At 48.0% G+C, this 23,286-nt stretch overlaps 1 protein-coding gene across 1 annotated transcript in view; it reads left to right on the top strand.

The window, feature by feature from the left end:
* Positions 1-756: 756 nt before the first annotated feature.
* Positions 757-23,286, top strand: part of Fbxo10 (F-box protein 10) — a 39,627-nt gene continuing 17,097 nt past the window's right edge. The window contains exons 1-3 of the mRNA XM_050155870.1: positions 757-858; positions 16,943-17,533; positions 19,777-20,610. Coding sequence (XP_050011827.1) covers positions 16,949-17,533; positions 19,777-20,610 — 1,419 coding nt within the window. The 5' untranslated portion in view covers positions 757-858; positions 16,943-16,948. The remainder of the gene's footprint in view (positions 859-16,942; positions 17,534-19,776; positions 20,611-23,286) is intronic.

The following is a 23,286-nucleotide window of genomic DNA, read 5'->3' on the forward strand; positions in this document are numbered from 1 at the left end:
ATACTCTTGCAAAGGATCCACTTGGTGGCTGGCAACTGTCCGTACTCCAGTTCCAGCAGTCCCAACTCCCTCTGCTGGCTTCCGGTGGCCTCTGCAAGCACACGGCGCACATACACTCAGGGGCACACTCATACACATAAAAATAAAACATCTTCTTTGCTGTTGTTAAAAAAAAAATCCACAACACTTTGTATTTCTCTAAGGAGCAATCATGCCTCCCTCGGCTCAGGAACTTTCTCACACTGACTTCCCCTGCCCCTTTTCCATATAGCTACTCTTATCCCGCCTCTCAGCCCCAGGTTTTAAACCAGGGCTCTTTTCACGTTACTTCAGATAATTTTAATTACATATGGACTTAAGTAGCGGTTCGTATTTACCGTCTCCAGCATAGAATGGATTTCAGAACAGGGGCCATCACAGCTTTGTTATCCTGGGTCCGTAACTAGTAGCCGGAGCTACAGCTACTACACATCATTGACATACATCATGCTGTCTGTTCCCAAGGTGAACCCAGGTCCTGTGTGCTCATCCGCACAGAGTCCAAGGGGCAGTTAGGCTACTGGTGCAGGGGAGGATCCGCATTAACCCCCTGGGATCCTCTCGCAGTTCTCGCCCACGGATGCTATTCCTGCCCCTTCCGAGGCCAAGCTCGCCCTTCGCAGAGACCCGCTAACTCCACCTACCCTCCAGTCTCCCGGCTCCGCGCTCCCAGTCGAGCTCCGCCCCCGCGTCACGTGACAGCCGTCGGGGGCGGGGCTCGCGGCGAAGTCGGTCCTCCCGGTGGCGCGCCGCAATCCTCGGGCAGCCCTGCGGCTTCCAGGGCGTCGCGGCCGGGGGCGCGCAGCGCCGCTCCCTGAGGTAAGAGCGCGGGCTCCTCGACGCGCCCCAGAGGCCTCCCGGGAGCCCGCTGGTGCTCCAGGCCACAGGCCGCTCGGCCCTGCCGCGGGCCAAGCCTCTGGATGGGCTGCGGGGACCCGGCCTGGGGCCATGCGGGGGTGGGGGGGCTTGGCCGCCGGAGCTCCAGGAGAGCCTTGCCTTGCCCCGCCACCCCCACCACGGGGACCGCCCGCGGTCGCCTCCAGCCCCAGGGCTTTCCGAGAGTGCGAGAGAATGAATTCCACTTTGTGGATGGCAGCCTTCGCCCGAGATGCAGGAGCGAGTGTGCAGTCGAGCACCCAGTGGGTCTGGCTTTAGCAAGTCATGGAGACTCGGTTTCTAAAATCTATGAAGGAAGAGGGGTAACGCCTGCCCGGCCTCCCTCCTGCACCCAAGAACTGATGGCAAAGCCATTTGGTGAGCCAGAACTCCGGAGTTGGTTTTAGTCCCACCACCCACTAGCCAGACAACCTTAAGCCACGTCGATGGCGCTTCTGTTAAAAGTAGAGAGTACCCCGGCCAGAGGCTGCTGTGAGGATTAAGTGTGAAGCGAGATGAGCACAGTGCGGGCCCGAGGGCTCCTTAGAGAGTGCTCTCAGCATGGGCATTATTAAAATAGACAAAAATAGCCGGCTAGAGAGACTCCTCCAAGAGAGACGTCTTTCTTGCAGTAAGCACAGCGTCCACTGTGTGTGTATGTGTATCTGAGCCCAAGAACAGTGTTGCTGGGATTTTTTTTTGACTGTAGAACCCTCGCCCCTTTCCCAGGCCCCCTTTGCCTTCTGTTTCCCATTGGCATGTGAACCTGTTGTTCCTACAGAATGAGTCAGGATGGGAACGCTAATTTACTAGAGCAGATGGGTATCAGATTCCCTCTGAGGGGAGAGAAAACTGCCAGGCATGTGCACCCACCAAAAAAAGCACAGCAGAGTGATTGCCTGTCTCCTGGAAGATGCCTAGGAACCCATGTAATCCGCTGTCTCCTGCACGTAAAGAGACTGCGCCCAGAACGAGGCCAGGACTTTGATTCTGCTCAGACTTCAACGCTGTTGGCACTGGGTAGTAGGAAGAAGGCTTGTGCTTTCCCGTGTTCGTTTATTCCGGCTGCCTGTTTGTACATCTACAAGGAGCTGGATGGAGAGAAAGCTATGAACCAGACAATGGTGTTTGCCCACGTGACGCTGTTTCCATAGCTGACTATGTCAGTTTGAGGTTATATAAAAGTCTCTTTTGTGCACGTGTGTGTGTGTGTGTATGTGCACACATGTATGTCCCTCTGCTGGGTCTCAGTATGTTTTAGGATAACAGGGAGTTTGCCTCACTGCAGCTGGCCCCAGGGGACTGGCACACAAGAGAGGTTTGAATTGTCTCAGGAACCTTGCCGGGTCTCCAGCCCCGGTGGAAGCCTGCTGAGATTTAGAGACTGAGAAAATGGTACTCTGTTGAAGCTGTTAGGAAAGGATTTCCTCTGGCCTAGAACGCCTGCATCGCTTTGTTTCTCTGGGTTCTGGCCTCTTATTGCTATCGAAAGAGAGCAGCCTTCACCATAGTGCCTTCGTTTGGTTTCCATGGTTATCAGGGGAATTACATTTTCATGATAGCACCAGCGGCCAACCACCAGTCACTCAGTCGCCAAGTCCAGCTTTCTGGTTTCGTTTTTCAGTGGTACTGCAGACCTAGGCTCCCTTTCTCTTTCCCCTGTCTTCCAGTCTCTGAGTGGCAGTGTGAAGAGGGATGGGAAGAGGAACAGATGAAATAGAGATAGACCTTGGCCTGAGAGATTGTAGGATCCCAAGCCATGGATGAGGGCGTTGGCAGGGGTGAGGTGCGGGGGGGGGGGGGGGGGGGGGGGCTCGACAGAGACAGCTCAAGGTTTGAAGGTACTTGAGCAATTGCGAGGACTGGAGTTCTGGAGTTTGGATATGAAGCTTTCTGCCTACTGTTATTGTATCTTGTTATTATATGTTCATTTGATATCCCTGCGAGGCCTGCTCTTTTCTGAAAGGAAACAGAGGGACAGTGGGGGGGGGGGGGGGGGGGCGTTGGCAGGGGGGGGGGGGGGGGGGGGGGGGGGTCATTGGACCTCTGGAAAGGTGTGAATGGTGAGCCAGCAAGAGCTCACGGGCAGAGGGACAGTGCCCAGGGTGACAGAGCCTGTCTTACCCACTTTCCAAAGAGAGAAGTGTGAAAGAAGCATGTTCCTGTAATAGCATGTTCTCGGTCATAGAGGAACACTAGCGAGCACAGCGTCATCTTGTTCCTCGAGTTTGCCCTCATGGGTGACCCTTCTCCTCCAGTCACCTGTTGTGGGCTTTGTGTGAATGAGCTGCGGCTTTCCCTGCCAGCTTGATGTGACAGCGTGGGTTGTCGGCATAAAGGGGCCAGAAAAGCACCTGTTTGGGACCCACCAACTTTGGTTTAGATGTTTCCCCTCTGTGCCTCTTTTCTCGGGGTGGGCACTAATGCAGTCACAGATTGTTTTTTCAAGTACCCTTCCGAGTTTCCCAGAAAGGCTCATTAGGAAGGATTCTAAGCTCTCTAGAGACCTCTGCAGCCCAAAGAGGTCCTTTCAGAGGAGGGAGAGCAGTGGGTGGGGACTCAGATTGGTATCTGCGTGGTGGTGTCGCTGTGGAAGAGTTGCCCTGCCCGGGTCAAGGATGTGTGGTAGTCGCTGCTCAGTGCCCTTTGGGAACCAGCTCCATGCCAGCACAATCCCCCGCTTGGACGCTGAGGTTAGAGCTTTTTTTTAGTTCACACGCACGTGCTTAGCTCTGTGTCCCCAAAGCACCACTTGTTGGGCCTTGCACTGAGCCTGCTATTAGGCTGACTGCCTCTAGCCTTGGGGGATCAGCGCAGATCAACGAGTGTCTCCTCTTTTCAAGCCTTTTATCTGAATTTAAGAGCTATGTCTGCCTTCCTTCCTTTCCCCAGTCTCAACCCAAATTCCTTTGGGAAACTGGTTCCACGTTGTCAGTAGGGTCTTACCTAAGCAAAGATGCTCAGGAATGGCAAATTGATTTTTTTGTTTTGTTTTGTTTTTTCGAGGCAGGGTTTCTCTGTGAAACAGTCCTGGCTGTCCTGCAACTCACTCTGTGGACCAGGCTGGCTTTGAACTCACAGAGACTGTCCTGCCTCTGCCTCCCAAGTGCTGGGATTAAAGGTGTACACCACTGCCTGCCCAGCTAGGAATGGCAAATTTCAAGAAGATACCACCCTAGGTCTGTGGGTACCCCTTCAGCCTTGTTTTTCCAAGTGTAAGTGGGTCCTTGGGTGTTGTGTGGCAAAGCATCCATCTGTTCCCAGGTGACTGTTTCCACCTGCAGTCCTAAGAGGTTAGGCAATTGCAAACATCCCCTGCTTAAGCTGGGGTGGTGCATGCTTGCAGTCCCAACATTCTGTAGGTGCAGGCAGGAGGAGCAAGAGTTAAGTCTACCTCCCTTACATGAGACCTTATTTAAAGAAACATGGAAAGAAAATAGGCTTACCGAAAGAGAAAATGTGTTTGGTATGTATTCATTCTGTTAGGAATTTGGGAAGCAAGGTTTCAAATTAAAAACAAAGGTCATGATTGGCAGGGTGACATGGTAGCTCTAGAAAGGCTGAGGCAGGAGGATTGTTGGACCTAGAAGTTAGAGTCAGTGTGGAACAATCTCAACTCAGAAACAAAAAGCTGAGTACAGTTTTTTTTATGACAGTTTTTGTGTCCTTTCAATTTTTCTAAGAATCAAGATATTTATTTTGTTATATTTGTTTAGAATGTTTTTTACTCTGAAGGGTACAGTATACAGATGGAATGTTGGCTGAGGTTTCTGTCCTGCTGGGTTTCTGCGATCATTAAGTCCCAAAGAAATCACACAGAGGTCTACATTAGTTATAAACAGAGGTCTACATTAGTTATAAACTGATTGGCCTAGTATCTCAGGCTTCTTATTAACTCTTATAACTTACGTTAGCCTGTGTTCTTATCTGTGTTAACCACATGGGTTGGTACCTTTTTCGGCGAGGCAGTCACATCTTGCTTGCTCTGTGTCTGGCTTCCTCTCAGTCTGGGTGAAGACTGCAGATTGAATCTTCCCTCTTCCCAGAATTCTTGTTGCCCAATTCTACTTTCTGCCTTGCCTATACTTCCTGCCTGGCTACTGACCAACCAGCGTTTATTTAAAATACAAGTGACAGGGTACAGACCATTGTCCCACAGGGGGCACAGACGTATAGTTTAGTAAATACTTATGAAGGAAATGACAATGTAAACACTGCAGCCTCAAAAAGTAGAACATGGTCCAGGCGGTGGTGGCACAGGCCTTTGATCCCATTGATCCCAGCACTCAGGAGGCAGAGGCAGGCAGATCTCTGTGAGTTTCAAGGCCAGCCTGGTCTATATAGTGAGTTCCAGGATAGGCTCCAACACTACACAGAGAAATCTGCCTCAAAAAAAAAAAAAAGCAAAAAGAAAGAAAGGAAGGAAGAAAGGAAGAAATTAACAAAAAGAAATAGAACATTGTCAATGCCTACTTCAGATTTTAACCTCCTCCTGAGAGACTGTCATCTTGACCTGTAGATGACCATCATCTCTTTGGTTCACCATTTGTGTGTGTGTCCCTACACAAGTACCATTTAGTTTAACTAGTTTAATCTTATAAGTGTGAGGTCATCTTGTCTGCATCTTGTGTTTGGCTTCTTTTGCTGAGTGTATCAGTTGGCATGCATCCATGTGGTAGCCCCATGTCTGTCGCCAACAGTATGTGCTGGTGTGAACAGGTCCATAGTAAGTTCAGTTAGCGGACGGACAGTGGGGTGCCAAGAACATTCTCAGACATATTCTCTCTTCTAAATTGTATTTACTCATTTGTTTGTTTAGTGGCGGAGGCATGCACAAGTTGGCTCTCCTTTCGCTGTGTGGGTTCCCAGGATGGAATCAGATCGTCAGGCTTGACTCCCGAGCCGTCTCTCTGTCCCTCCTCAGGCATATTCTGTTGTGCATCTGAACAAACTTCTTTAGGTTACATTCCTCAATAGAGTTGCTTTGTTAGTGGTGGTAACATGTCCTCCTCCCTCCCCCGACATACACACCTTGATTGGTTGGTTTGTGTTTTGATACAAGATCTTACTGTGTAGTTCAAGCTGTTCTGGAACTCAGTATGTAACCAAGACTGACCTGGAACACACAGCAATTCCCCTGCCTCATACCTGTAGTCGGAATCTACAGGTGTGAGCGCCTATGCCCAGCTTCTAAATTTCTGTCTTACTAGCTGTTTATGAGTTCTACTTGCTTCCAAAACTTGGAGATTCTTGCTTCGGTCAGTTTATTTAACTATTCTTGTGAGTATCTCTCTCGAGGTTTTAGCTTGTTTTCCTTGGTTATTGCTGATACTGAACACTTTTTCATGATTAATAGGATGGCATCATCAGGCTTGTTTGGTAATGTGGTTCCAGGTTGGCAGGATTGGCGGGCACTTTATCCACTGATCCGTTCAGCTGGTCCTGCAGGTACTTTAAGTTAAGCATACACTAGGTCCACATTTCAATGAAAACATGCGGTGTTTGTCTTCCCAAGTCTCGCTCGGTTGCCTCGGTGTCATTTTTTCCGGGCTCATCCAATTTCTTTCATTGTGTACGGGTACCATGTTTTGGTGACTCTAGGCTGTTTCCATGTCCTAGCTATTGTCAAGAGAGTAGTGTGAACACGGATGAGAAGATATCTCTGTAGTGGGGTGTAGAGTTTCTAGCTCTCTCAGGAACCTCCACATTGATTTTCATAGTGACAGTACCACTTTGCTTTCCCAACAAGTGTTCTCCCCATACATCCTTGCCAGCATTTGTTCTCATTTGTTTTCTTACTATTAGCCTTTCTTACTTGAGTAAATGAAATGTCAAAGCATTTTAATTTGCAAATGTTAAATACTTTAAAAGATATATTTTAGACATTTGTATTTAATTTTTTTTTTCAAAAAAAAAACTATGCGTGATGATTCAACTATATTCCCCATAGTCTCAGGCATTTAAATTCTCTTTTTGAGATTTATTTATTTATTTATTTATTATGTTACAGTCTTTTGTCCTAATGTTTGACTGCACACCAGAAGAGGGCAACAGATCTCATCATAGGTGGCATTTAAATTCTTGGTTCCCATTTGGTAACACTGTTTGGTGAGGTGTAGGAGATGTGGCCTTGTTGGAAAAAGTCTGTCACTGGAGGTGGCTTTGAGGATTTAAAGACTCACACCCTCTGCTTTCTGCTATGGTTTAAGATGCGAGCTCTCAACTGTTCCACCTCTCACTCTGTCACTGTGGACGCCAGCCCTGTGGAACCACAAGCCCATATAATCACTCTGTAGTTTCCTTGGTCATGGTGTCCTATCACAACAGTAGAAAAGTAACTAATGAACTGGGTTTCACTGTGTCATCCCAAGCCAGCCTGGAATTTGCTATGTAGAACAGGCTGGTCTTGAACTAACAAAGATCTACCTCCCTCTACCTCTCAAATGCTCAGATTAAAGTAAATGCTACCAAGTGTGCTTGGTTGTCATCATTGTCGTCATCATCTTCTCCTCATCTTTAATTACATTTGTGTGTGTGTGTGTGTGTGCACAAACACATATGTGTGCGCACACGCACGTGTGGAGGTCAGAAGACAATTTTCAGGAAAGGGTTTTCTTCCACCTGTGTGTTCCAAGGATGGAATTCAGGTTGTCAGAGTTAATGGCAACTGCCCTTACCTTCTAAGCCATCTTGCTGGTCCTTGTATTTTTTTTTTTTTTTTGAGAAGTCTTTCTTCAGTTTCATTAGCAAGCTTTTTTTTTTTAAATTGGATACTGCGTTTTCTTGATGTTTAGTTTTTCTGAGTTCTTCATATATTCTAGACACCATTCTCTGTCAGATGTATACAGCAGCGATTTCCCTCCACGTTCCGTAGGCTGCTCTTCAGATGATTAACTGTTTCCTCTGCAGTGGAGAAGCCTTTTACTTTCATGAGGTCCCTCTTGTTGATTGTTGGCTACTGGGGCCCCATGGGAAAACCTTTACCTAAGTAAGTAAGTCATCAAGTGTATTCCCTGCTCTCCTTGTGAATTTTCAGAGTTTCGGGTCTAACATTGAGATTTTGACCCATTTAGAATTTTGCGCAGGGTGACAGATAAGGACCAACTTTCCCCCACAGAACTCAGAGGCCTTCTCAGAAGAGGGAACAGAAGGACTGTAAGGGACAGAGTTTGGGGAGGACTGGGTGAAATAGTATCTTTTGGATATTACAGGATTGATGCACACATAGACCCACAGAAGCTGTGTTACCTGGCAAGATCAAGCTGGTCAATATTCCAGCATAGAGTGGGAGGGGCTTCACGCCTCACCTTTAGCTGAGGAGCTGTTGACAGTCAGTGGCTTCCGTGGGAGGGCGAGTCAGTTTTCCTTAAGAAGTAGCCTCTGAACCAGGTGGTGATGGCGCACGCCTTTAATCCCAGCACCGGGGAGGCAGAGACAGGTGGATCTCTGAGTTTAGGGCCAGCTTGGTCTACAGAGTGAATTCCAGGATAACCAAAGCTATACAGAGAAACCCTGTTTTGAAAAACCAGAAAAAAAAGAAGAAGCAGGAGAAGAAAAAGCCTCTGGTAGGTTGACCAGTGGGCTGTCCCATACCCATGCATATATGGCCAATATGAACATTAGACTCACATCTGCTGCCTGCCAAGTGCTGGACTTTCATTTTGTGAAAAGAGAGCAAGCAGTTAGGTGGAGGTTAGAGGACATATCTGGGAGGAGTGAGGGACGAATGCGGTCAAATACATTTGTCCTAGCTCTGTTGCTGTGAAGAGACACCATGGCCAAGGCAACTCATACAAAAGAGAGCTTACTATTTCAGAAGGGCAGTCCATGATCATCATGTGTGTAGCATAGCGGCGGGGAGACGTGATGATGAAGAGGCAGCCGAGAGCTCACGTCTCGTCTGCAAGTTGCAGCAGACTGAGAAACAGGTACAGAGAGAAAGACACACTGGGCCTGGCTGTGGCTGGCATGGGCTTTGAAATCTCTCTGTGTCAATCTCAGGCCCCCTGGGGCATACCTCTTCCAACAAGGCCACACCTCCTAATCCTTCCTAAACACTTCCAGCTGGGAAACAGCAACTCTGTGAGTCTGTGGGGCCATTCGCATTCAGACAACACTGTATACTGTATTAAGTTCTCAAGGAATTAATAAAAATATTAAAGAAAAATCTCAGGCTAGCAAGATGGATCAGCAGGTAAAGGTGCCTGCTGCCAAGCCTAATAACCAATCCAATCCCTAGGATCCACGTGGTGGAAGGAGAGACTTGATTCCCACAAATTGTCCTCTGACCTCCACATATATGCTATGAAAGGTGCCTCCCTCCAAAATAAATAAATGTTTTTTAAAAAGAAAGAAAATCTCTTTGTCTCTCTGAATCCCCGTCCTGCATCCTTTAATTTGGCTACATTCCTTCGTCCCTCAGGTGATCTTCCCCGAGTTCCTCCCATTCCTGACAAGGACCATGGAGAGTCTGTCTACTTTGGGTCAAATATCTATTCTTTGTGGTGTCTTGCCCTGGCTAAAGCACTGTGAGTGACAGCCCATCGGCTAAATGGACTGGGAACACAGTTCTAAGGACGAGGAAAGTGCTAGGTTTGGTGTTGCAGGCCTGTAATCTCAGCTGCTTGAGAGGCTCAAGAGGAGGATCACAAGTTCAAGGCCTGCCTGGGCAGCAGAGTGAGCCAAGAGACGTCTTGGCAATTTAGTAAGGTTTGTCTCAAAAGAAGGGGGCTGGGGATATAGCCTGGCATACACAAGGCCCTAGGATCATTGCCACCACCAAAAAATACATGCATAAAAACGAGGAGGAACATACACTGTTGGGGCTTGTGTGTAGAAGTAAAAAGTTTGAGGCCAGCCTAGGTAACACAGCAAGATCTTTTGTGAAAAAACAAAAGGGAAAGACTCAGTAATGTGTGTAACTCAGTGGTAGCAAGCTTGCTTCACATGCACAAGGCCCTGGGTTCAATCCCTAATGCCACCAAAACAAAATTATGTAGAGTCAAAGGGGAATGGAGCAATGCTGGTCTGACTGAAGGCCTTGTGGCTGCCAAGAGTCCAGACTTTCCACTATGTTCTAGAAGGTCCTGGCATAAGGTCCTTAAGTGCTACCGTTTGCTCCCTTAATTGTACTTGAAAAATGAAAATAAAAAAAAAAAACCTTCCTAGAATTTGATATTTGGAACTTGGGTCCATGCCCATCCGGGTGAATTCTGCTGCCCATGCTGTTCCAATCCTGTTGCGAATAAGAGAACTTGTTCTCTTTGCCGTTTGATGGTCAGGACCCAGGAACCTCCTTCTTAACCCAGATACAGTAAAGAATTGTTGGGGCTGGAGAAATGGCTCAGCATCCAGAGCACTTACTGTTCTTTCTAAGGGCCTGAGTTCAGTGGCCCTTAGGAATTCCAGCTCCAGAGGACCCAGCGCCCTCTTTTGGCCTCCTCAGGCATCATCCCTCAAGTGTACACAACTCACAGAAAGACAGACATAATTAAAATTCTTTTCTAAAACAATCCTTGGCAAGCACTGCTAGTGAAGCTGATCCTGGGCCAAGGAAGTGGATAGTCAGCACTACCCCTTCTGCACTTCAGACATTTTATTTCTTACTAAGATGCTGAGAAAAGGGCTCAGCACGTGGTGAAGGAGAAGAGGGAGGGATGTGATTTAGGAAAACATCCCAGGGAGGGAAGTCCACCACCTAACTGTGTGTTTACTGTGTATCAGGCGCGTGGTAACTGCTTCCCAGGCATCTTTCATCCGCCTAACAAGTCCCTAAGGACTCCGTTTTTATAGATGAGGCCGGCTAGAGGCCAGTCTGACTCCATCGAGTGTTTAATGTCACCAGTAAAGTAGCAATCACTTGGTGTGAAAATCGCCTCAAACTGAGCATGACTAAAGAGGTGGTTGGAGCGGTGTGTGGCAGGTTGGGAGGCAGAAGGTGACAACTGATTGACAGTGTTTAAGTGGTTGGGGTCTCCACTCTGCAGGGAAGGTGCCCTGAACTTTTGTAGATTTTGATTTGAAATCCCAAATCTTTAGACTTCCTGGTAGAATGCTATCAGTCCAAATTAGACATTTTATGATGCTCAGTAATAATTGCAGGACCGATTTCATCTTTTTTACAGTCAGTGAGTCTGCATATACATCTGTGATGCATGGTCAGGTGTCCTGTGCCATCACTAGCCCTGAAACCCAACATTATAAAAAGGAACCTGGGCAGCAGGTGATTGTACTCCGGGGATGTTGGACTTGATCCAAGATAGGAATCCGGGTAGATTCCCGCCAGATTCTGGGGGTGAGATTTGCAGTGCGGTTTGCGTTGAGTACACACTGAGATGACACAGCTCCTGAATAAAGTAAACCCTCAAAATACCTTCCTGGGGGGTGTGGTTATCTACACCTACTACTCAGGGATGTAGTTCTTGAATTAGAGGCCTACCTGGGCTACAAAGTGACTTTCCAGGCCAAGCAAGGCTTTATTGTGAGGCTCTGCCTCAAAACAAAACAAAAACAAACCAACAGAAACCCCAAAACATTCCCTCACCCTTTCAGGTCTGTGTATTGAGTTAGTGATCATCAGGACTAAGGCCAGTTGAAAGGATTCTCAGATTCATGTTTCTTCCTACGTGAACCTCAGCGAGCAGGCCCTGGGCTGACAGAGAAGGGGGAAGGGAGAGCCTGTGCAGCCTAAACCTCTCAAAGCTCCTGACTTAGATCAAGTGCACGGTGTTCTGAATTACAGCATCTGATTTCCACACTGAAAATCTCGTCTCTTAGACCGAAGAGAACTGAGGTTCAACGAAATGATGGGATGCCCAGCTGAGATCTGCCACCCCCAGAGTCTTGTTTTTTTCTCTGTTGTCTGTGGACGGGTGTGGGTACAGGCCTGTGTGCGGCCTTTTTGTGGCTCATACATCACTCTGTATTACTTCAGAACGGATTTGAACTAAAATCTGCAAAAGTAGAGAGAGACATCTCCTTGGATTTGAGATTTTAAATCATTAACCTATTACCGTGGCTCTGCTGGGCAGTTTGTTCTTATTTAGCTGGTGCTTTGTATGCCTCGCAGTGTGGGTGGAGAGCCCTGTTTCCCTTCCACCACCTCCAACATGGACACTAAAGGTTTGAGCTTCCCTAGATCCTTTGTTCTTATTGATTTTTAAAACTAAAAAATCTAATCTCCCACCACTTTGAAACTAAGTAGGAAGCAATTGGTTTTTGTTGTTTGGGTTTTGTTGAGACACCAGGTCTGCAGCCCAGACTAGCTTCAGACTCACTGGCCTCCTGTTTCCCACTACCCAAGATCTGGGATTGCAGGAATGTGCACCATGCTGGGCCATTTTGTCGTTATCTGACCAGAGAACTTGAAAGCAGAGTTCGGTCACCTGCTAAAGGTTAGCCAGTAAAGGGGAGGCAGAGTCCCAGCTAGGATGTGAAGCCCACTGGGCTCTTCGTATAGTCATTTCACCATGATGTGTAGAACCTTTTCTGCAGGGACTCAGGGCGGCGCCCCAGGTTAACTAACTAATGGCTCCAGTTGCTGTGTCTGTGGGAACCAGCTACCTTTTCTGGCTGACCCTGGAGCTGTATCAGTCTCAGAATGGGTTCCCCTCAGGCTTTTATTGACGCCCAGCTTCTCTGCAGACTTTCTTCAGCCTTACTCCTGTCCACATCTCAGGTTCTCACTCACCCATGCAGCTCACTGCCGCCCTGATCCTCTGTTCTGCGCAGTGACTTGGGCAAGTCCCGTGTCACTTGCGTTCTCTCAGGCTGAGCTCCTCCATATATCTGTAAAATGAAGATGGAACTACTTTAATTCAGGGCTTCTCAAGCTTAGAGTCTACACAAGTTCCTTGTTGATTTTGCTAAAATGCCGTACCGGGGGCCGGAAAGATGGCTCAGCAGTGAAGAATACTTGCTGCTCTTGCTTGGGCATGGTGGTGCACACCTATAATCTCAGCACTCAAGAGACAGAAGCAGGCAGGTCTCTGAATCTGAGGCCAGCCTGATCTACAGAGTGAGTGCCAGGACTGTCAGTGTGGAGACAGAAAAACTCTGTCTTGGAAAATTAAATGAATAAATAAATAATAAAGTACTTGCCAGAATCTTAAAAAAGTGTTACGTCTGATCCAGTCAGTATGTGATGACACCCAAGATTAGTGTTCTAACTAACCTCTAGACCCTGGGAATGCTGTTTTAAATTGTTCACTTCAAAGGGATGTGAAGAGAAAAATATGAAAGAATACATTGTAGCACAAATAATAAAAACCCAGAGACAGATATTGGAGTTCAACCTGAAGATCAGAAAAGCAAAACAGTTAACCACTAGAGAGACTTTTTACCTCTACCAAATCTTCAGACCTAAAGGGCAAGATCCTGTCTCCACAAATCCTCACACTCCACACTCCACTGAGTTCCTGTCTCTTCCCCTTTGTAGTCCTCTCTCTGTCCAGCCATATGCACATATGGCTTCTGCCTCCACCTCCCTAGTGCTGGTATTAAAGGTGTGTGAACCCAAGTGTTGGGATCACCTTTGTGTGAGCTTTGTTTTCTCTTTTAGACAGATTCAATTTTGTATAGCCTAGGGTGGCCTTGAATTCACAGTGATCTGTCTGCCTCTGTCTCCTGAGTCCTGGGATTAAAGGTGTGTACCACCATTCCTTGGCCTGTATGGCTGGCTAGTATGGCTGCTTTGCCCTCCGATCTTCAGGCAAGCTTTGTTTCTTAAAACACAAATAATATACCACTATAATACATTGGGAAAATAGCATTTTGTTTGAGACAGGGTGTTGCTTGGATGCAGCTTAGATTGGCCTAGACCCTTTGGTCTCCCTCCGTCATCTCCTGATGGGATTTCAGGTGTCTGTCATTCCAGCAGGTTTTTCTTCTCTCGAAACACTGAGTGCTCCTCCATTTATACTGTGTTTTGTTTTGGTTTGGTGATGGATGGCATTGTTTTGGTTAGAGGGTATAGTGGGGTTTTTTGTTTTGTTATTTTGTTTTGGGGTGTTTTTTTTGTTTTGGTAGATGAATCTTTGGGTAGGGAGCAGGACCCTTATCTGCTTCCCCACGGACTTGTGAACCCACTATGTGGTCTCAGACATGGCAAGTGCTGTGCACAGGCTTCGGTTTGTTTCCTGGTTACACAGGCATCTGTGGCAGTGGTCTGAAGTCTCAGCATTGTCCATCCTATCACAGTTTTCATGCAGGGCTAATACCCACTGTGGGCAGAGTTCTAGGAAGATTACACACAGTCCTACCCAGTTCCTCCCCTTAAGGAGCTTACAGTTCACTCAGGAAAGGTCAAGAGGAGGAGGAAGTCTCTAGACAGTCTGTTTTGGGAAGTGTCAGTCTAGGTGGGCAAGCCGGAGGTCAGGAACTGAAATATCCCAGACTCTGAGGCCAGGGCGGACAGAAGAGCAGTGGGAAGACAGACAGCCAAACCAGAACAGAGCCTTCGTTCTAGCGCTTTCTATGGGGAGACTACCGTTGTGCTCAAAGTCTGCTATGTCCACTTTCTCCTTCAGAGTCCTGATCCATTACATGTGTCCTGTACCTGCTGAACTGGCTGAGCACTTGGTCTCCAGACTTTGCTCTCTCTTCATCTGTCATATCAGGTCACTATTCAAGGGCACTTTGCCAGAGACCATCCCTGACAGCCTGTCTAAAATAGTCCCTGGCAGTTGTTCACACACGCACACACAACTCCCGCGTCCCTTCTTGGTAGTGTTTGTGTTCACACACACACACACACACACACACACACACACACAACTCCTGCCTTCCTTCTCTGTGGCGTTTGTGCTCACATTTGCTGAGTTTCTTGCCTGTCTCTGAGGGTAGGGACTTTGTCTTCTTTTTTGTTTTTCAGTACTTGGAACAGAGCCTGGCTCATAATGGGGCAATCAAGTATTTGTTAACCAAATGTTACTTTTTTAGAAATTGTCAAAATCTTTACACTGTGGCAGAAGAGCCATTTTGTGAGAAGTGTTTTTCTTGGTCAGAAGGTGAGGAAGTAGGCTCAGAGAGGTTCAAGGCTTCTCTGCTTTGAGCTAAGTCCTCTGCTGCTCTTCCTGAGGCTGGGGACACCAAGTGGCCCAGAGGCATGTGGCTCTCCAGTGGGAGGCTGGAAGAGACCACAGGAAGCCTGAGCTCGCCTCTTAGGACCATGTTAAATGTGGAAGTGTTGGGAGCCTCCCCCAGGACCTGCTTTCTCACACACTGTTTTTCCAGTTCTTAACAGACGTCACGCTACAGGCACACAGGCCCTGGGGACTGGTGTTGCTTTGTAATTCCGTGCTCAGAGGCCCCAGTGGCAGAGAGAAAAGGCAGAACTTGTAGAGCACACTTTTAAAACAGAGTTAGCTAGTTAGAGAAATCCCCTTGCTGCACGGCTCCCAGTGGATAATATGGGGATCGTGTACATAATGCAAATAGAGCAATAGGGAAAAGACAGTGGGATGCAAGGAGACCCTTATCTGAGCTTCGGGGGACCCTGAAGGGAGGATTAATGGTCCCAACCTCATTCTAGACTCAGACCCCTGGAACTGGGGACAAGGGTGAATCTGCAGGAAGGATAGAACTGGCTGCCTCTTGAGAGGCCAGCAGCTAGAACGTTTGCTTCCTGAACCCCAAACCTGGAGCCCTGGTGGGGTCCTTGTGAAATGTGGTCTTTTTCTGTTTCCATTGCTACAACACAATATTTCAGTACAGATTTTTAAAAAATATTTATTTATTTATTATGTATACAATATTCTATCTGTGTGTATGTCTACAGGCCAGAAGAGGGCACCAGACCAGATTTTTTTTTTTTTTTTAAAGCTAAATAGGGGGCTGGAGAGATGGCTCAGCAGCTAAGAGCATTGCCTGCTCTTCCAAAGGTCCTGAGTTCATTTCCCAGCAACAACATGATGGCTCACAACCATCTGTAATAAGGTCTGGTGGCTTCTTCTGGCCTGCAGGCATACATGCAGACAGAATATTGTATACATAATAAATAAAAAAATATTAAGAAAAGCTAAACATATTTACTTAGCTTATGGATACATATGGACACATGGATGTGCCTGTTCCTAGCAACTTGAGGAGCTGGGACAAGAGGATCTATCAGTACCCTGTCTGATAGAGGATCAGTTGAGCCCAAGAGCTCACCTGGTGTAACAGACTGAGTACCCTGCTCCTAACTATGTGTGGTTGGGCAGAGTATCAAAACAGAGAGTAAGTGGTAGAACAGGTTTCTTTGTTTGTCTGTTTTGAGTCAGGGTCTCACTACTAGCTCTGACTGTCCTGGAACTCACTGTGTGTAGACCAGGCTGACCGCAAATTCAGAAATCCACCTACATCGCCTCCCAAGTGCTGGGATTAAAGGGATGTGCCGCTATACGTGGTTTATAGAAGAGGTTTTTAAGAGGATAGTTAGTTAGTTTTATGTGTAAGTTTGTATGTTCATTTGAGTGCAGGTACCTGTGGAAACCCGAAGAAGGTGTGGAATCCCCTGGGGCTGGGATTACAGGTGGTGGTCAGCCACCTGAGTGGGTTTTGGGATCTGACTTTAGATCCTCTGGAAGGGCAGTAAGTGCTTTTAACCTCTGAGCCAGCTCTCTGGCCTAGAGCAGGTCCTTTACCTCATGACACATGGAAGCAGAGGAAAGGGTATTACTGGAAGATACAGGACAAAATACAGTTCCAAGGACATGCGACCAGGTCCTGCTTCCAGTAGCTGCCCTACCTCTGATGATGCCATCATAGTGTGCATCTATCAAGGGATTAGCACATGGATTAGGTCGGAGTCCTCCTGGCCTTCTTATCCCTGGAACTGCATCACAGAATCCCCCAGAGGCGTGGTTCCCTAATTACTTAGCTGCCTCTTCATCTAACCAAGTTAACGGTGCTTGTTGAGGAAATGGAGCCCTCTGATTGGCTGTGCCTTGTTCACTTGCTCCTCCCTGGGGTGAGGGGGGTGTTATTTTTAAAAAGGAAACAGTAAAAGGGGAGTAGACAAAAATCTTCTTTTGTGTCTTTCCCCCAGGTGATCATGGAAACAGGTGGCCTCCCCCTGGAGCTGTGGCGCGTGATCTTAGCCTACCTGCACCTGCCTGACCTGGGCCGCTGCAGCCTGGTTTGCAGGGCCTGGTATGAGCTGATCCTCAGCCTTGACAGTACCCGCTGGCGGCAGCTGTGTCTGGGCTGCACCGAGTGCCGCCACCCCAACTGGCCCAACCAGCCCGATGTGGAGCCTGAGTCGTGGCGGGAGGCCTTCAAGCAGCATTACCTGGCCTCCAAGACCTGGACCAAGAACGCGCTGGACTTGGAGTCCTCCATCTGCTTCTCTCTGTTCCGCAGGAAGAGGGAGCGCCGCACCTTGAATGTTGGGCCGGGCCATGAGTTTGACAGCCTGGGCAGTGCCTTAGCCATGGCCAGCCTCTATGATCGAATCGTGCTCTTCCCAGGTGTGTACGAGGAGCAAGGCGAGATCATCCTGAAGGTGCCAGTGGAGATTGTGGGCCACGGGAAGCTGGGTGAGGTGGCCCTGCTCGCCAGCATTGACCAGCACTGCTCAACCACACGCGTGTGCAATCTTGTCTTCATGCCAGCCTGGTTCTCACCAATCATGTATAAGGTGGGTGCACGCTGGGTGCCACCCAGACTGGACCGCACAACCGTGCCCTCATCAGTGCACTTCCCTTTTGGGTTAGAGCTGAGAGTTTAGTAGTTAATCCCTATGCGCACACTCCCGAGAATTGAGCTAGCCGAAAAGCGGGCTCACGGGTCAGTATAGTACAGAATTGTGCTTCGTACCTCACTTCCTTTAAAGCTGCATAAGAAATGAGACGTGGGCTAAGGACAAAACTTTCTATACCCATTCTGTTCCTAACCAGATCAGCTCGAGCACCGGGTAGAGCAGTGAGGTGGCAGAGTGTGCGGCATGGTGACAGCGGCCTGTCCAGAGAGGGGACAGTGGACCTCAGCACCCGAACCTCATCCTGTGCAGCAGTCATTGCTTCTCAAGGGCACCTAGTTAGTCTAGCACGTCCTGCGTTAGCACAGGGTGGTCACGTGTGGAGGAGCAGGTGGTCCTGCAGAAGAGCATGGCGCCTGCGCCTCTGGCAGTACAACAGACTGGTCAGCGCCTCACCGGCCCCTTTGGGTCACTCAGTGTGCACCAGACGTGTGCTTTATGGCCGCATCTCACTTCCTCTTTCCTACAGCCCTGAGAGGAGGTTGCATCCCTTGGCTTTCTAGATGAGGGAAACCGAGGCCTAACAATACAACATAACCAAGGTTTCAGGCTTATGGGCGGAGCTTGGATCCAAAGCCTTATTAATACTCAAGACAAGCTTCCGTCTAAGCAGACATCTGTGGTGATCAGTAGCTGTGCTGCTTTGGGCAAGTGTGGGGAGTGTTAGCAAAAGTCAGAGACGCTAGTAAGTCTCCCAGGTGGGCAATTAGTGAGGTTAGAACTCAAACCAGGTCCTCTGGTTTATAAAGTTATATCATGCCAAAGTCCTTGGAAGCCCCAAAGCCTCCTGCTTTTTAGAACTAGGATATTTCAGAAGGAATAGCAGGTGTCCCTGTGCTGGTGTGCAGACCTAGGAGTAAAGTTTGCCCTAGAAGCAAGGCTCCCTACCTAACCCTCATGCCTTGAAATTCATTGATAGAAGGCTTCGTGTCTTGAAATACATTGATTCCCACAGTGAATGCTCACGTCGGTCTCTGCTGCTGCCTCAGAAGGACAGCTGCCGCCCCTCATCTTTACAGTCAGCATATGTGAGTACTGGGTCCATGGCCATCTCCCATCTAAGAAGGCACAGAGGTCTGAGATGTCCTTGCCTGAGAACTGAAAAGGCCTGGACAATTTCCCACAAACAGTGATCTCTTATGAGAATGCCAACTCTACTGCATCTCCAGAAAACTGAGAGGACCAAGGAGGGAACATGGCTTCACTGGCAGCAGAGAAAGTCATGGAGGGATATGGAAACACCTAGAGTACCTGGGGTCAGGGATGTCACCCTCCTCCAAAAACTGCCAAGGCAGGTCACTGATAGAGAGGCTTTTAATTGCTCAAGGGGTCATCTGTTTGGGTTGTGGATTAGACTCATTGGACGCTGCTTTATCCTATGGTTGAGATGTATCGTGTAGGGTTTATGCAAATCCAGAAAAGGGTATAAATCAGTTTGGCCTCCCCAAGCTTAGCTGTCACCCAGGCCCAGGGTCCCAGTCAAATTAACAGGTTCAGTGCTTTCCTGTCCTTCAGTCAGACTCCTGAGGTCCTGTGTCTTTGACCTCAGATCAGCTAACTGTCACTGAGTACCGTCTTTTGATTTATAAACTAGCAAGCCACATTCTACAGACAGGAAAGTGAGGCTTAGCGAGGTGAAGCCGTTTGTCCTGGCTAACGCGGCTGGAAGAGCAGAGCTCTGGTCAGCCGCCAGAGCACACCCCCACCCCTGGCAGCAGTCCCTGTCTTTCTCTTTGAAGACAAGACCTGTCATTTGCTCTGCTCCTCCGCACACCAGTAGCCGCACAGACTGGTCTGTCCTAATGCCTGTGGCTGGCCCAACCCCATAACCTGTCCCAGTCAAAGGAGTGCTCAGTCCTTCTTGCCTGTTTCTAAGGTGCCCTTTAGAAGGATAACAGAATTAGAAGGATGCAATGATTGGCAGTTATTCTTGTGCCTCTTTGATGCAGACCTACTCCCCAGGTCCTCGGAGTGACAGCTGATGGCCAAGCCTTTTACAGGAGAGTAGGAAGTGAAACCAAGGGCCTGGTTTCCATCTCTGTCTCCCTGGAGGAGTAGCTTGGTGATGACCGTCAAAACCAAGGGTAGGCTTCTCACTGTGTGTTCTCTTTCTTTTCCCCCAGACCACTTCGGGTCACGTCCAGTTTGACAACTGCAACTTTGAGAATGGTCACATTCAGGTCCACGGCCCAGGAACCTGCCAAGTGAAATTTTGCACCTTCAAAAACACCCATGTCTTTCTGCACAATGTGCCCTTATGTATGCTGGAAAACTGTGAGTTTGTGGGCAGCGAAAACAACTCCGTAACTGTTGAGGGTCACCCATCGGCAGATAAAAACTGGGCCTACAAGTACCTGCTGGGCCTTATCAAGTCCTCTCCCATCTTGCTCCCTGCAGAAGACAATGAGTTTTTAATGTCCTTGGAACTAGAGAGCCGGGACCAGGCCTGGAGCCCAAGGACCTGCGACATTGTCATCGAGGGCAGCCAGAGTCCTACGAGCCCAGCCTCTAGCTCTCCAAAACCGGACTCCAAGACTGGCTCCCAGGAGGCAGAAGTGGGCAGCGATGGGGAGAGGGTGGCCCAGACTCCAGAGAGCAGCGATGGTGGCCTGAGCCCCAGCGGGGAGGACGAGGACGATGAGCAGCTCACGTACAGACTGTCCTACCAGGTGCAGGGCCCGCGCCCTGTCCTGGGCGGCTCCTTTCTGGGCCCTCCACTACCAGGAGCATCCATTCAGCTGCCCAGCTGTCTAGTGCTGAACTCACTGCATCAGGAGCTGCAGAAGGACAAGGAAGCCATGGCACTAGCCAGCTCTGTTCAGGGCTGCCTCATCCGCAAGTGCCTCTTCCGGGATGGGAAGGGTGGCGTCTTCGTCTGCTCTTATGGCCGAGCCAAGATGGAAGGAAACATCTTCCGGAACCTGACTTACGCAGTGAGGTGTATACACAATAGCAAGGTACTGTCGAGGACCGACACTGTAGACTCTGGAAGTGCCGGGCCCTAACCACATGAGTCCTTACAGGTCATTGGCATATCACTGTCTCTCCCATATCTGTGTGTGATGGAGCTTTTTTTTTTTTTTTGGATTTATTTATTTGTTATTTGTACATCATTCCTTCCATGTGTGCCTAAGGGGGCGGAGGTCTACATTATAGATGGCTGTGAACCACCATGTGGTTGCTGGGAATTGAACTCAGGGACTATGGAAGAGCAGTCGGTGCTCTTAACCACTAAGCCATCTCTCCAGCCCCTGGTGGGGCTTTTCTTGAATGTGTTCTAGTGTATGAAGCCCAGGTGGGGAAGGGCCTCCGGTCTGGTCTTTCTCTGTCAACCCAGGGGTAAAGCTGGCTTTTGTTTACCCGTTCTCCTCTTTCCTGTGGGTCCTGGGGTGTGTTGCCTTTACCCTACTATTTAAAGCAACTTCTGTGGAAAGTTAGAGGGGAGTCCGGGGCAGGTGTGCCAGCTAGTTTTCTGTCAACCCAAGCTCGGGTCCTTAGAGAGAAGAGACCCTCAAGTGAAAAATGCCTCTATAAGGTCGGGCTGCAGGCAAACCTGCAGGGTATTTTCTTAATTAGTGATGGGTGGGGGAGGACTAGCCCATTGTGGGTGTTTCCATCCCTGGGCTGGTGGTTCTGGGCTCTATAATAAGAAAGCAGGCTGGGCAAGCCTTGTGAAGCAAGCCAGTGAGCAGCACCCCTCCATGGCCTCTGAATTAGCTCCTGCCTCCAGGTTCCTGCCCTGTTTGAGTTTCTGTCCTGACTTCCTTTGATGATGAACTATGATATGGAAGTATAAACCAAATAAACCCTTTCCTCCCCAACTTGTTTTTTATCACAGCAGTAGGAACCCTAATTTAAGACAGTGGGCATGGTACCTTACTCAGAGTGTCTGCCCTGCTTGCCCCCAAGTATGTCCTGTCCTGTCATACTTTGGTTGAGGTTTTGTTTTGGAGACACAGTGAGACACAGCTGGCCTCAAGTTCACAGAGATCCTCCTGCCTCTGCCTCCCAAGTGCTGGGATTACAGGGGTATTCGTTCCTCCACACGCATTATTAATAAATAATAATTTATTAGTAGAATGATTTATCTTAATATAAAATTATTTAAAACAATACATATGTATATACTTACTACATATAAGAAATTGTAACAAGAAACACATCCTTTATGTGGGAACTACACTGTGCTACATTGTTTAAAGAGACTTCTTAACATCCGGGTTTCTGACCCTCTAGTTTGTTGTAGGAGGTCTTTCGGTTGGGCTACCAGCTCCTCAGTGAGACTTGTTATTATGAAAACTTGACCTTTAGCTTGGCTTGTTCTCAGCTTGTTCTTATAACTTAAATTAACCAGTTTTTAATCATTTACGTTCTACCACGTGCCTTTTCCCCTCTCATTCATTTTGTACGTCTGACTTCCTCTGGGTATGGCTGGCACCTCCTCGTGCACCTACATTCATCCTGAGTTCCTCTCTCTGCCCGGAAGTCCCACCTAACCCGTCATGCCTAACTATTGGCCATTCAGCTCTTTATTAAACAAATCAGGTACTTTAGGCGAATACACATCTTTACAATGTACAAAAATATTATCCTACAGTATTTCTCCCTTTTGTCTAATTAAAAGGAAAGTTTTTAATTCTAACAGAGTAAAACTATATACAGCAAGAACAATTGTTAGGTAAGAATTACATTTACAGTGTTCAGTTCATTTGTATTTAGCAAATTTGGAGAAATTACTCTACTATCTATCCTATGTTGATGAATCCAGTTTTATACCTAAACTACTTTCTATTAACTCGTAATCTCTTCTGCCTCACTATTGGCCTTGCAGTTCCTTATTAAACCAATCAGGTGCCTTAGGCAGAGACAACATCTTTACAGTGTGCCAAAAGATTATCTCACAACAGTTTAGAGTATCAGTAGTTTTGACATACCAGTAGCTACACCAAGAAAGATCCATAGGTAACAGGAGCAGGCATTTTTCTTAGAAAAATGAATCTGTGTGTGCACACGTGTGCATGTGCAGGTGTGGACTGAACTCGGGTCCTTTCATCCATGCAGCGGGCACTTCACTAACTAAACCATTGCCCCATCACTTAACTAATTTTTTGGTTGTAAATTTTTTTTTCGTAACTACTTTTTGTTTTCTGGTTTTCTTTTGTGTGAGACAGAGCCTCGCCATATAGCTCAGGCTGACCTCTAGCCTTCCTCCCCTCTCTCCCCAGTGCTGGGACTAAAGGCGTGCGTCATCATACTCAGCTTTAACTAAATAATATTTTTTAAATTAAGGCTTGGCCATGGGCTGGAAGTGGTGGCACATGGCTGTAATGGCTGGCACCTGAGAGGCAGGAAAGCCCGTGAGTTCCAGATGAGGCCGGGCTATACAGTGAGGCTGTGCCTCAAAAGCCGTGAGCTGGGGTGTATCTCAGTGATAGAGTGCTTGCCTCGTAGGTATAAGGGCCTGAGTTTGAACCCTAGCACTGCAAGAAAAAAAAATCATGGGTCTTGGTTTCATAAATGGGAGGGAATCTGGAGGGAGAATCCCTTAGCGCTGAGCTCAGCACTGGCTGTGGAATCAGCACTTGGAATCAGGTGGATTTTGATGAAGGCTCAGTGGGAAAGACAGACCCGGA

Source organism: Alexandromys fortis, unplaced genomic scaffold, assembly GCF_014885135.2.
Source record: "Alexandromys fortis isolate MF-2015 unplaced genomic scaffold, M_Fortis_MF-2015_v1.1 scaffold_92, whole genome shotgun sequence".
In the NCBI taxonomy this organism is placed as follows: Eukaryota; Metazoa; Chordata; class Mammalia; order Rodentia; family Cricetidae; genus Alexandromys; species Alexandromys fortis.